The sequence below is a fragment of the Pecten maximus genome, chromosome 9 (genome assembly GCF_902652985.1).
Source record: "Pecten maximus chromosome 9, xPecMax1.1, whole genome shotgun sequence".
Taxonomy (NCBI): domain Eukaryota; kingdom Metazoa; phylum Mollusca; class Bivalvia; order Pectinida; family Pectinidae; genus Pecten; species Pecten maximus.
The window spans coordinates 17,554,156-17,569,751 of NC_047023.1; the positions used below are offsets into that span (position 1 = coordinate 17,554,156).

General features: G+C 33.6%; 1 protein-coding gene across 1 annotated transcript in view; it reads right to left on the minus strand.

The window, feature by feature from the left end:
- The window catches only part of LOC117334232 (scavenger receptor cysteine-rich type 1 protein M160-like), a 58,839-nt gene extending 45,906 nt beyond the window's left edge, over positions 1–12,933 (minus strand). The window contains exon 1 of the mRNA XM_033893727.1: positions 12,484–12,933. Coding sequence (XP_033749618.1) covers positions 12,484–12,568 — 85 coding nt within the window. The 5' untranslated portion in view covers positions 12,569–12,933. The remainder of the gene's footprint in view (positions 1–12,483) is intronic.
- Between the last annotated feature and the right edge of the window lie 2,663 nt (positions 12,934–15,596).

Sequence of the window (15,596 nt, forward strand, 5' to 3'; positions counted from 1 at the left end):
CGTATGATCGGACGTATTGTAGGCTTGTAATTGTCAATGAAAATAGACATACACGATAGAATATGCCACTCTGAAACATTTGGAACCTAACAAAGCTTTGTCGATTTCTCCTTTGTATTTCTGGTAACAACAATGACCAAGCTACGCTCCTCGTCGTAAAATACAGTTGATATACCTGTCAACGGTACCAGGATGTTACAGGTATAATACAGGTAAATTACAGATGTTCAACTAAAAAACAAACAAGATAATTACTTTGTCAATGAAGATGGCATTTGGGAATACGATTGCAAGTGTAAGTTTGAAGGGAAACATAAGGTCTTCACTTTGTAGAGAGTTTGGAGTGACCGCTATTTACATAAATCAATTATAATTCAGCTACATCACTAATATATCAATTGTTCTGTCGTGCAATGTTTACGTAATAACTTTGCACTTGTATTTTTATATTATATAAATGTACGCCCTTCATTTTCTGGTCAGATGACTTTGTCCCCCAAAAATACAAAGATGTTCTGGACAAGATAAGGAGAGTGGAGATCCCTTAGAAGGAGTTACAATAACGGGCGAATTTCGAAATTAGGTTCAATTTTGTAATTACAGAATGTCATTTTTTGGTAATAGACGCTTTCGCAACGACTAATCATACATAGATTTAGAGAACGTCAAAAAAAAAAAAAGAAAAAAAAAAGCAGAAAAGAGTAGGCAGGAAAGAAAGTTTATAAAAACAAGCAATATATTCTACAATGCATGATATCTGTTCTGTACTTCCTGCCTTTTGACAAAATTGTTACAAAAATATTGAACTGGTGACCTTTACTCTTTATTTTGTCAAATATTGTAATTTTGTATTTGTTTTGGAAAGGGCGTTGATAAGTTGCAAAAACTTGTGCCCAATCCCTATGTACGTTTTGACAATAAAATATGTTTGAATCAATGAAGATATATCATTATAACGTTCCAAAGTGTTACAACTGGGGCATCGGATCAATGCTTTCAATGTTTCATAAATAGATGGCAATGAAGGTAACCCCCGATTCTAGAGGGGTCTCCAGAATAATAGTATCCTACCATATGGGTTACAAGAGGCCTTTTCCCCTGATTCCCATGTCCCGTAAACAAGGACATCGATGGAACCAATACGATCATGCTTGGGACTTACAATCAGATGCCTCTTACGATATCCAGACTACAGGTACATATTTATATTTTTGTCTCAGCACCAGCCTGTCTTGATTGGTATCTATGGTCGATTTAAATGACAGAACTTATTAGACAAGCGCCATATTTCGCCCTGTTTATGTCTTTGTTTTGTCATCAAAATGTAAATATATTCAAGTATATGTTCAAATCTAAGTCATATGTAAATTTTGATGAAATATTTGGTGTACTACAGTATATCTTCCTTGTCACACTGACTTCTAAAACGTGATGAGACAGTTGAGTAACGAAATCAATGATGGCCGTGCATAAAAGTAAAGTGTTTTTGTATGACATTTTTGGTCACCGCCTCTGTTCTATCATGTTTGTTTTATCTGTTGATAATTGAGATTGTGTATTATAATATACAAATTGTAATAGTTTTGAACACATATTATTGTGTTATTATCTAAGATATCCAGTGTTGTGCTGGATCTAGCCATTTCATAAATGACAACCACTCTCAATTTTGATGTTATTTGTTTATGTATGAAACATCTTTGGAAAAATAAACTAAGCCGGTGTATTTTGCATGTTTGGACTTTGCATATCGAACACAATGGTAATCATACATCTTGTGCTGATCGATGGATTGAGATATGACAGTCGATTATCCAGCCTATTTAACTAATACCACCGGAGGTGACCAGTAGCCCAAGGTGATGTAAGATTATCGTAAATTATCACATTGGCTTATTGTATTATGTATATAACGAGCTAAACTGTCAACGACATCGACAGTAAGGTACGAGTTGTTTTTAATTGTATATACACCTACAATATAGCTACTATCAAGATGGTATCGTGTTTGTAAACATTATCATTAATTATGTTACGAAAGCCCACAGGACTTGTTATATAGAATTACAAGTGGTTTTTTTTAACTAAGGGTACTTGTACTCGAGGAAGACAACTGTTGTTTGTCACTCGGGAAACGTTTTTCAGATAAAAAAATAGAAAAAAAAAATTAAACTAAAAAAAAACACCCCAAAAAACAAAAAAAGAAGGAAACAAAAACAAAAACAACTCACCCTCAATAATACTAAGGACAAAAGTAAAATAGAACATATCAATCTCTATATGAAAGGTATGTAGCTCCTTCTCTCTATACAGACATCTCATGTTTCATGACTGCTGTGCTTTCACCCTTAAGAATTACGACGTTCAGATATTGTTTCCTTATTTTAATAGTAAGAGACATATGGATGCGTTTTCCGTGAAACTTCTCATAACCTGCTTTGATATACATATTATATACAGGAAGATTGTTGGTGATACGTCTCACTTGAATAGTACTTAATGCATGACGTAATTATATAGTTTTCTTTTACAGTGATACATGACTGTTAAATATACTGTAGTATTGGGAAGGAGGTCTGGCAATATAAAAAATAAGGTACATGTACGAATGAAAGAGAATAATAAACTGACATTTGAAGCATAAAAAATTATAAAATATATCTTAGAAACTAAATTTTAAAGTAGAATTTTGTACAGAACATTTCTGGAATAATAAATTGCCATACCGAACAGTTTAAACTTTTTCTATATAATATCGATTTGTATTTTTTAAAACAATGTTTTCTTTTACATCTACCATTCTAAATAATACCTCGACTGAAGGCAATGTTTATATACAAACCCTCAACTACAATAGGCCCTTTTTCCTTACTTATGTATTGTATATACCCACAGTATTGTTGTATCTCTACTCATCGTAGATATCATACTGCAGGTCACTTATATTTCGCGTAGGATTTATTTTCACATTAATACGTAAGGAGAATCAATCGCGATTTCAAATCCTTCGCGATTATTTGTATGAAAATAACACCTTAGAATGACGACCATGCTATCGGTTACCGATATAGGGGTTCAAAATCATTTCTAGATCAACATTCGTAAAATCAAGTATTTGCGAATAAGCCCGAAGAGGTAAGTTCGCGATATTAAATATTCGCGAAATCTAAGAGAATTACAGCAGTAAGGCCTTGGTCACTAGGGGAATTATTACAGGTATTGTTGAATTTCCCTCCAGACTACGATGGATATATAAATATAACACTTTGATTAGACAACAGACCTAGATTCTATGTTAGCCTTCTCCAAACAAGTGATGAGTTGTATATTATAAAATTGTTTGACGACTATAAATATTACTTAAATTCGGACGGCACCAACTAACGAATCAAAATAAATGTTGTCCGCTGTAAAGAAAAGATTTGAGGGGTTGTCAGTCGACAAATACCTCCCACTAGATTTCTCTTCTGATTTCCTAATAAAAACGACGTTGCCAGAGGGCATATACATACATACTTATAAAATCTTCCAAGTGAATCCATCTTCGAGATTACCTATATATTTTAACCTGTTGTTTTACGAAGACAATAAAAAAGTGATACATTGTCTTATTATTAGGCACTTCCTCCTAAGACCGAGGTACACTTGTACACATATTGAGAAAAAAAGTTGATCTATGATTCAATTCTCCGCTGACAGGCATATCTAGACACATTTCTGTTTTTAGTTTTTGTTTCAACTTTCTATGAGATAAACAATGTACAGTGTGTCATATATATACCAAACATTTACTCCCAAGTGTACAGAAAAACCCCAAATTTTCATAAATAACATACGTGGTTGCTAACAGCCCTTGACTGTTGTTAGTACAAATTGAGAAGACCTAAACGCAACTTGCACTTGTATACTACGTCATTGTGGTAAAAACAATAACCATTATATCGCTTTCCCTCTAACCTCCCAAGCTCTATGCGTTGAACGAGTTTCACATAAACACGCGGCCTTTCTTGTATGATTACTCACTCTAAAGAAACACCGTAAATGGAAATTTGCATGATTTAAAACTCGTGAATGTGATGTGATTATACCGATTCCAAATTTATTATACATTGCATTACAGATTCCATTCACCGTCAATATTACCGTTCAGTAAAAACAATTTGTCACACGTACAATTAACGTAATCCTTGTTACTGTTGGAATAGAGTGACGTCATATATAAATGACGTCATGCTGTTCTGCATGGCGTCACGCTCTAGTATATGTAGTGGATAATGCGTCTTCTATCAATTATCCATAAAAAGAATAAAACATTAAAAAAGTTATTGTTAGCATGTTTCTCGACTTATCTGACAGATAGAATATAACAATCATGTTTATAAGTAATATTGAAAACGTCAAACTCGTTGATTAATTTGAAATGAAACTCTTCATAATCCTATTTCATATGAAACTTGTCATATCTTAATTAAATGAAACTCATCATAATCTCAAGTCATATGAAACTCGCCATAATAAATCGTATGAAACTTGTCATAATCGCTATTCGCATGGAACTCGTCACAATCTCAAATCATATGAAACTCGTCATAATCTCGATTCGCATGAAACTCGTCACAATCTCAAAACATAGGAAACTCGCTATAATCTAAAATAGTATAAAACTCTTGATAAATACGAAATTTTCATATTAAACTCAGCACTACTTGTGTGAACTACGTAGATTAACACTTATTTTAGGAATAGTTCGTGTATGATTGATGGCAAGTTTAACGTGTTTATGAAAGGAAGGTTTGTTTTCCAAGAAAAATAATTATACCATAGCATTTGTCTTGGCAGTCCTCCAAATATCCCCGATATTAATTATATACACTATTGATGCATGCGTCGGTTCCACTTGTATATGCTGTGCATTTGGGCGTGTTGGTGACGTGTGGTAATATGATCTGAAAGTGGTTTTATACGTTATCACCTATTTTGGGAATTTATAGCTCTGACAGGATTAAAGACATCATATGACGACTATGTAATCTCTTACTTCCTCCAGTCTAAAAATAGAAATAAGCGTTACAAAACAAATTAATGAACCTCATACAGAACTCGTTCTTCTGTCAAAAGATCCTGTTGGAAAGATATCTAATTTTGGGAGAATTGTCTGTAAAATCAGTTCTAATTAAACTATCATTCTGGAATTAAGAGTGATTTTAATGTGATTTGGGACGTTGTCACTGAAAAAAATAACATGCTATAAACCAAACGTGGCCTTTTTTATTATTATTTTTTCCCCACTAAATACTTTGATGTATATTGGTCCTCCATATCACTCACACCGGCCATTGTTGTATCAGATTTTCTCAGACCAAATCTAAAAAAAGTAATATCATTACCCTTTCAAAATAAGTATATAGCCCTTTACAAGCATTCTAGATGCTCAAAACTGACTTTAATCCTTTCAAATGAATGACGCCATGTCGTGTTGTAAAACAATTTGAAAGAATCTATACAATTACATAATAACCTTTAAAAATGTTCCTTCGGTTGGAAATGGATTAATTCATTATGGAGTTATTCATCACTTCTCAACAACAAATCTATAAAATGGTCGTGTTAGCTCCCTCTATAATGCATATTAGGCATCTCTTGATTACTCGAGAGAATCTTAAAATAAACTGCTTCTCTTTTGTTGAAGAGATGTCAGACAGTGCCCTTTCGGCGAATATGAATAAAACTCTTATTTGGAATATTGTCTTCTAATTGCAAGCTTGTTGATATAGTTGAGCCATTACCTTAAATTAAGAATTTAAAAGAAATCTATATATGCATATCATTTCGCCTCATTTGTGATTATGATGTCTGGCTTTAATCAATTGTTGACATGTCTACCTTACCCAAATCAAGAAGTCAAATTAAGTTTCTGTTTAGTGGAATGTGCACAGCTCGTAGAAGTCAACACCACGAAACAAAGGTGAAAACAATACCATTCTATTTTAGGAAGCACTCATAAAACATTGTACACAATTGCAATTAAAAAATGTCTCTATAATGTTTGAATTCCCTCGATAAGTCTGTTACATCCAGATAAATAAATTATTCAATATAATCTATGGATTGTATCAAAGACACACTAGAACACCTTTTACAACAAAATGAGAGTTAGACAAATGCGAGCCAAAAATGAATTAAACTGTATTATACAGTTTTCGTCCTTCTAGGACTCGTCAGTGATGCTAAAGGTTAAATCTGTTGATACCTCGATGTAAACGGAAATACCACAACAAAGGTGAAACCACAACAAAGGTGAACAAAAAGTAAATATCTGGATACAGAGGTACAACATCCCCATATTCCAATTAGTTTCATAATTTTTCATCATTGGGTTTCAACTGACATTCCGATGAAATGTTCCATTGTAACAGTATCTACAAGTCAGGTTGAGATAGGTTCGATTTCTGAGGGTTGAGAATATGTAAAATGAGCCAATTCAAGCTTAATTTACAGGACAAAGCAACAGCTCGTAGAGTTATGAACACGTTGTGAAAGCCATGCAGACGGAATCAGTGTTCTGGTATGGCTGGCTCTGCGTATAGCACACATCATCTGTGAAATCAGGAAGTCTTGTAGACTGTAGCCGGGACTAGGTTAACGTGCCAAATTTTGACAGATACAGAGTCCCCATAGTCGATATCAGATCATATTCATAGACGTGTTCAGTGCGGATGGAAGTGAAGAGATTCCCGATAGAACAATGTTGATTGATCGACAGGAAGCGTGTATTCAGAGACAGCTCCTGGTGCTGATGCTGGAGTTGTGAAGCAGGAAATGTTGTTATGTTACCATAGGGGAAAGGACTCGCTTCTATTCATATGAAGCTTGGTTATACAGCTAAGTAAAGCTTCGGAATAATGCTTAGTCATTCGCCATGTTAGGAAAATCAGACTAGATCTTGAAGAAAACAAAAAAATATTGACTATTGTATAATAATTAAGAAGAACATATCCACTATTATATTTAGTATACTGTGAATATTGGGGTGAACACGAACTACAGTTTAATACACTTTAACCTGTGAGCTTGTGCTTTAGACGTCTTTGCTCAAGTTTGATGTAATTTGTGAACCCTGGATTCCTGATTACAAATGCATCCCAAATATCACCATTCTTTGCACAATTACTACATCGACAGAAATTGAATTATAGCTTCATCCTAACATCAATAAATGATTGCTTACATTATGGTTTTATGCATGAAAACATTAGAATTGTGGAAATAACCAAGTTAAAACGAGACGTTAACATCAATAACACTTTGCATGAAATAATGAGTTATACAAGTATTCCATATTGAATTTAAATTGAATTTGTCATGATGGCATTCGCACATATCTAAGTGAGAATGTCGCTGAGATCAAATGAACCATTCGTACTGGTATTTGGCCATGTTTTGATTTAAGAAGTTACAAATCCTATATTTCCACTTCTTATTGTAGTCCTTCCACATGTCGTACAGTAAAACTGGTTTTGAACAAACTTACATGTGTCCAGAGAATAAAGTTCTTTATATCCGAAATTCGCTATAATTCGGTATTTTGATTTACATGTATTTCGTAAAAAGCAGACATTAGTATCAAGACTGCTGATCCTAAGAAAATTTTGCTATTTATAAATTTTATTCTTTCAATGTTTGCTCCATAAAGTTTAATAAGACAATAAAAACAATATTTTAAACCAATTTACTTACTTTCCTAATGTATAATACTTATCATTCTGATATAGATAAACGAAATGTCGTACATGTAGTTATGTGTCGAAAGATATAAAAATGCTTTTTGATCAAACTTTCATTTAAATAGATATGTATTTGGAAGCAACGTTGATATTTGATGGAATCTGATTACTCCATGCTGTATATCCTCACGGTTTCGTTTGTTTCGTTGAATATTGTAAAATAAATCTGTCTAACGAAATGATAACACTAGGGCTGAAAACGAAAGATCGCACTTTCAATAATTGCCGAGTCCACCTGACCACTACAGTCACTCGGAGACCACTCGTGAATTTCCGGCTAAGACTGGGGTGTGGTGTTATCTTATGCATTTATTGCTACCGTTGGTGCGCGCTACAATTACGCAAGCGGAGAGTCGGTGCCCGCACAAATGATATACTAGACATAGATTAGTAATCATGATATCATTGTAAAATAGTAATATTAAAATTTCTGTATAATGATACCTGTAGTCTTATGGTTTCGTTGTAGCTACTTCAGTTTATACTTTTATGACCTTATTTGGTTTTGATCATATAACAAAACCGTCGCAGTAGAAGAGGTGCACTTACCTATATGAAAACCTACTTTAATTATTATTTTCATTATTTTGTCAGAGCTCCATGTTTATATTTCAAAGGAAAATGCATGAATTATGCATTTCTTTTGTTTTGCCCTAGTTTAATTGATTTTGAACTCGAAGAACTGTCATGTTTATGCATTGACATTCCCTAAATACCGTCTACTGCTATAAAATTTGCAGATATAATTGATTGTTTACCGATTTACCACCTAAATCGTACATATATAAGGCCATTTGCTACCATTGTATGACCAAGCTGTATATGGAAATAGCAGTGATTCAAAGGCGCGATACATCAACTAGAAATAAATAAAATGCTTTATTCTGGGATGCTAAGGTACATATAATACACATAATAATGACATGAAGATGATTTATGTAGAGTTTGAGAGGTTTATATATCCATCATCTATTCTTTGTCATATTGGAAGGCACGTATTGCAAGCAGGTGGATGACCTTGTACAAAATTCTTTTCTTCTGTTTTTGTTTTATAAAATCATACTGACGAATACGAAATTTAATATGCTTTCAAGAGTTATTTTGCAGAATACATAATCTTTTATTGAGTTATACAGAGTAATTTTATTTGAATAATATAAACCTAACTAAAAAGTTGAATAAATGTCGACAAACTATGAATCATATTCTTTTTTTTACAAATGAAGCAATGTCAATATGTTATAAATAAATACAAGTAATTCAATAATGATAGTTACACATAGAAATAGAACTGGATACTTGAGATATCGATTCCAAACTAAACACGATAATTCCAAAATAAACACGATAATTAGCATAGAACGTCCTAAATTCCATCACTGATATACAGTTAAATATATAAACTTTCTCAGTTATTAAATAGGATTAATCCACCGCTATATCACAGCAAATCAGCCGTCTCAAATCGGTTTAGAAACTATTGGAACGTGTTTGTAAACAAGACAATCCTAAAAAAGTATCCCCTTTCCTCATTTGGACCAGTTTTAGGATTTGACACACAGCTGAATATGACCTTTAAGTAGGAATTCTTTAATAAGGTATGTTTCGAAGAAATAGAATTATCAATATAAAATGACAGATCACCCAAAGCAGCGCAGAACTGAAAAATCAAATTATGATTTATGTTGTTTAGTCTTTAACATTTATTTTAAAACGTCAGATATGAATACAGATCACATGTCTTAATAAATCATTCTTTGGTCAATTTGATTAAACGTTAAGCGTTCTAAATACGAACCACAGACGGAAATGAAAATAATTCATAAAAAGACCACATACAAAATGTCATCTTGATAAATTACACAAATGATAAAAAAAAAAATCTAGAAAAATAGGTGAATGATAATAAGGAGCTCCCACGAATGTATGACGTCACAAAGTTACAAACAGAACAGATAAATAATTCCCTATCATACACCGAGTTTGATCTTTGACATTGTTTACTTATTACCTCTTAGAGCATCCGTCATTTCTTAAATCTCAAAGAAACTACGGAGAGGCTTAACGAGCGCTAAATTGATATATTGCTCTTAGGTTGGCTATGGACGGTAGCCCAAGCCAGACGGTTTAAATGGCCGACGGCGGTTTGGATTTGACAGTCTAAAACAAGAAACGTCGATCACCGCATACTGTTTCAGGGCCCCTCTCGTTTACTGCCGGCGTTGTCAGTATGTACACAGACTTATTACGATGTTCCTAGTTTGTTCTGAAGACCGTTCAGATAATATTTTATATGGGAATACGTTTCAGGAATATTAATCAACAATATTAATTTTATCGTTGTAGCTGCTCTCAACGTAAAGGTCAATTAACAAACACATTCCTACATGGTTGTCAAATAAAAACTACAAAAAAACCCCAAACTATTTGTCTCCTTTGTATACACTGATAAAAATGCATTAATTTATCACAGGCAGTTAAAGGTGTCAAGCGTTAATCTTGTTTATTTCTATGAAATGCATAAGTATTACACAGTAAAATAGGTAAGTAACATCATGTATATCGTCTGGCGTCGGGAATATGTAAAATATGTTTTTCTGTAACATGGTATTAATTTATTCGAAATAGGATAGCGCTTGGGGCATCATACATATAACATATCCAACAGTTAGATCAATACACGTCATGATTAATTCAGAAATAGAAAACCATTAATTTCAATATAGTTACATATACATATAATTGTGACACAATTTATAAAACAAACAAATTACTCCATGTACACAATTAGCGATATTGATTAAAAGCTATGAAGCCTGATCTATTTAATTATGTAATACAATTTCCTGTTTGATATACAACAGGAGACTGCTAAAAGAATATTCTGTACCAAATATGTTAATCATAGAACAAAACAAAGAACGTAGTTAGGGTCTTCTGCAAGAGTTGTTTCAATGTACTCTGAAGAAATTATATGTCGTCCTGAACAACAGTCTGTAAATGTCATCAGTTGACGCCCCAGTGACTTCTCGTAAAATGTAAAATATTAGATACCAAATCAAGCAATAGAATTTCTGGAATTAAGGATGCTGATATGGCTGCAAACACAGCGCTTAGACCTACACTTCATACAGCGATATAAAACTGCCTAACGATTTAAAACTGTTTATAGCAAACTTATTACAAAGGAGTAGGAAAAACCAGTGGTCTGAAACAATAAACAAAATGTGGGAATGGCATCCTAATGTGGGTACATGTGTTAAAATAGAGCGAATCGCCGAGAGGAAAATATACTCTCGCGTTTGCGCATTGTACATGCGTATATCATACAAAGTAGCGTTTTATGAAATGAAGATTTTTCCTGTGATCAACCTTTTACTGTCAGAAATTCTATGATTGAAATTATTTTTCAACATCAAATAGACTCGAGACTTGTTGGTTTGTAATACGCGATTTCTATTGTGAGTTGGAAGTGTTTCTTTTTGTAAGCTTTTTTTTTACCATTATTAGGTCCTAACCGATTCTAATTGTTGACAGATCGTATTTTAACAGTACTTAATCATTGGTGGAATTTACTCGATCAAACAGATGACGTCATGATGAGCAGTGCACGAGACCTTACACTTCCCACGCAGCATACTCTGTAAGCATGAACCAACCCCCATAGATGGCACCAACAAAATATATTGATATCGGCTATGTTGTATCTTTTATCTTCTAAATCCGGAAAAATACTTTATTTCAATATTCTTTCAATATATTTCAAGAAGTCATAAAATTCGACATTCCTTTATATTTTGTTTATAAATATTGAAATATATATAACCAGAATAAGGAGATTTAACATTAATATCTTACTCTGAAAGGAGATCTAATATTTTAAACTACTTGGATAACGAGACACATAAAATATTATAATATAACCTCGTACATTCCATTAGCAATACAGTTGTCAACACTGTTGTACTGTAGGCAAGATAGTGACCTCAGCATGAGGTCATCCCAAGTCTACCTGATTAAGACTTAATGAATACATATGTGATACATTGGTGTGTTCTATTTGGCAAAATATAGAAAACTTAATAAATTGTGTTCTAATCGACAATTACATAGTAGTTTCGCTAATCCTTAAGTCATGTGCCAATAAAATTGTAGCACGATGTTTGCATGGATACACAGTAGTAAAACATTCCTGGTGTCATTTCTAACGGCTAGCTCTTTCTCAGTGTTATCTGAAATAGCCAAACAACACGCTACTGTTGTAGCTGTAATTCCCAATACAAAGATAAAATGTTTGTTGAATTTCAAGTTTTCCCACTTTCACCAACACTAACCACAGAGACGACTTTCCCTTAAGAAGACTATTGACTTGCTCATCGCCACCAGACCCGTGTCATTTTAATTACACAATGTGATTCCACAGCAGGCGATTGTTTCCTCGTGTGCTGGTACCAAACGCAGCTTGCTGCAGCTTTCTTACTTCTTAACTTATCCATTTGTTTCCATACGCATTCATGGAAATTACAAAAGCGTACCATTCACTGTTCCTTCCAACAACTTTTTGGAAACATTCACCGACCATATTTAAGTGTTATATAATGATGTATAAAATCATATAATATGCATGTGATGCTATTTTTCTCCATTATAGTTTGAACGATTAAAATTTCATATCATGAGAGCTTTAAAGAATACTTACGTTCCGCAGCCGAACTGTGTTGTACGAGTCCCAGAAAGACGAGAATCAATCCGAGGTCGACAAGATGCCGGCCGACGTTCCACATAGTGTGGTATATCTGTGTAATTTACACAAACCCCTACTGCGCATACAACAATTAACTCCAAACTGCTACTCTAGACACATGTCACACAATCCAATAATAATGAAAAGTCGATATTTTCTGTCAATATCACACCGTTTCTGTAACGTAATCCAACTTTAAAACAATGTAAACTTTACAGGGACGAATGTTCTTTTAACGTCGCCGCCCCTATTCCTAATCGTCACGCGACACGTTGGTGGGACTGTAACACACAACGAAGGGCGGCCCACGTTGTCGTTGTGTGTAGGAAAAACGTAGTATGTAGATATAAAAATGTGTCCACAGCGAAGAATTTGTTACATAGATAATACGTCCCTATCTTTCCCTTCGAAAAACAATTAATTAAACAACAGCACCAATTTAACGTTAATATACCTTAACGGATCCGGTTCATACGACAAGATTAATTCAAATCAGCACAAAAACGTGTGTAGGTATGACGTCTGTTAATTTTGTGTCGGGCGAAAGATGGTACAGTGGTAAACGGCTCTATTGAATCCTAGCGTCCCTGGAAGCATTGCATGTTGTCATGTTTTTCTCCCTTTTTACATTTGCATCAAGTCCAATACAACTATCCAGTTATTGAATTTGTTTCATATTTTAGAATCACATCATCTGACAATGTGTCAGACAGATATAGATTTGGCAGCGTATGGAACGTATCCTGGAAGGAGTCTTCAATTTTTGATGTGTAAAAAGCCTTTGTTAGTTCTCAAATGCCACGCGTTTCTGTGTCTAGGAATATAGTGAATGCTGCTGCCAATGATATGTTTATGTATTAAGTCACATAATCCCGTGATTGAATGATTAATGATGACAATTAATCTTCAAAATATTCATGTAATATATTATTGACAAATTTAACCTTCGGCATATGTGTGTATAATGATATTACGAAAGAAAATATGAGAAAATATATGGCAGGGCAAAACTATGAAATGTCACATATTAATCATGCCGGTCGGGCAGTTTATAGGCCAGCGCTTCAGGTGTATTTCTCGGTACTCTATAGCACAGAACACAGTCATCGTCGACAGGGTTAGGATGCGCACGCACCTGTAAGGGCAAAAGAGAAGTCAATGTTGCGTAAAACAGCCGTTTTGCCAGGTGATTGATTACCCACAGCTAACACTGGTCGAGGTGACAGGTTTGCAATGGTGTTTCCTCGTCGAATTGCGATACCTTTGTAAAATACAACTATCAAGACAACAGGTGTAGGTTGGAGTAGCTTCATCAGTGATTTGTATATGTCTAATCTCTGAATGAAATTGTAATTTAATGATTCAAAATGATAATAAATATAAAAAAATGAAAGCTATTGTCAAAAGAAGGTAAAAGTCACATTAATGATAGGTAATGAGCAAATGAATGAGTTGAAGCGTATCTTTAATAATGGAGACAAATCTTTCCTTGACATTTAAAACAAGTAATATAGAAGTCAAATATCGACAGAAACCTTAACACGTGACTTGATGGATAGATGAAAGCAGCAGTTCATAATTTGAACTTTTAATAAAATAATCGTAATATTTAAATCTAACTTTATAGAAAATGAAACATTAACATTATCCCACAGGTACTAATATCTTATTTAAGAGAAAACAATAAAACGAAAAATATAATGCATGTCTCTTGCTAGAAAGTACAAGACAAGATGCAGATAAATTGCGAATCGTTTTCTCAAATAAATGTATTGTACATATTAAATTATGCAATGTTCACATGATGTAACATATGAGTATCTATGAATTTCGAAAAAGATTCCCAAAGGACGTTTTTCATGTACTGATAATTATGATTTAAAAAAAAAAAAACATTGTTAAGTGATTCTATAAAGTCGATTATGCAATTCAAATAATGTCATTATATTATTGTATAACGTATTTATTGCATTTTAAACTCATGACAAATGGCGAATATACCGCTAATGGTACTTTGGACTAAATTGGAATACGGGTGCTGACGTTTGGGCAATTTACTTGTAACATTACAACATATTTTGTGTGGTATTTGTGTGATTAAGTGTGTTTAGACTGGTCAAGTTACAACCCATACCAAGTTTTGTCATGCTGGCCAACTCACAACCCCCATCAAGTTTTATAAGGCTGATCAAGTCACAACCCATGTCATGTTTTGTATGGATGGCCAAATCACAACCCATACACAGTTTTGTAAGGCTGGTTAAGTCACAACCCCCATCAAGTTTTGTAAGGATGACCAAGTCACAAACCCATACAAATTTTGTAAGGCTGGGCAAGTCACAACCAATCCAAATTTTGTAAGGCAGGCAAAGTCACAACCTATACAAAGTTTTGTAAAGGTGACTAATATTTCCTACTGTAACATGTCAGCACCTAACACAACGAACGACGTAATTTTGTTGGTTTGATCAGAGTTCAATTGTAACTCTTATGATTTATGAAATTAAAGCACACCCCCATACATATTTACCATATTTTATGATACATTCGGAATTAGGACGTTTGACGTTACATATCATTAGAAAATGTCGAATATTGGTTGAAATTGAATAATGTGACAATATTGTTTTATAGTCAGTTTATAAAGACATGGATAATTTAATCATAGAAATTGTAATTGGCTTTGTCCAGTTAATAAATTGTTGTTGTCTTCTTTTTTTGTATTGTGTGGTTAACTCATTATGTTGATAAAGAAAGAGTATTTTAACTCTGCTTTAAGCTGAGTTTGATAGATATTCTTATTCAAGGAAGAAATGAATCTATTGAAAGGTCGTCTAAATGTTATTTATATAAAGTCATTGTAGAGAGCTTTACATTGCAATTTTACCTAACAAGGTCTATTCCTGAATCGTACTGTAAACTTACTTCGAAATTACGACTTTAATGCATAAGCTTTATATAGATTTAGACCGGTACCGTAATATCACAAGGGCGAATAGCATATGTCCGGGTGGCGGATTACCAATACAACATATTGGTAATCTTGGCGTATTTTTGCCTCTCACCTT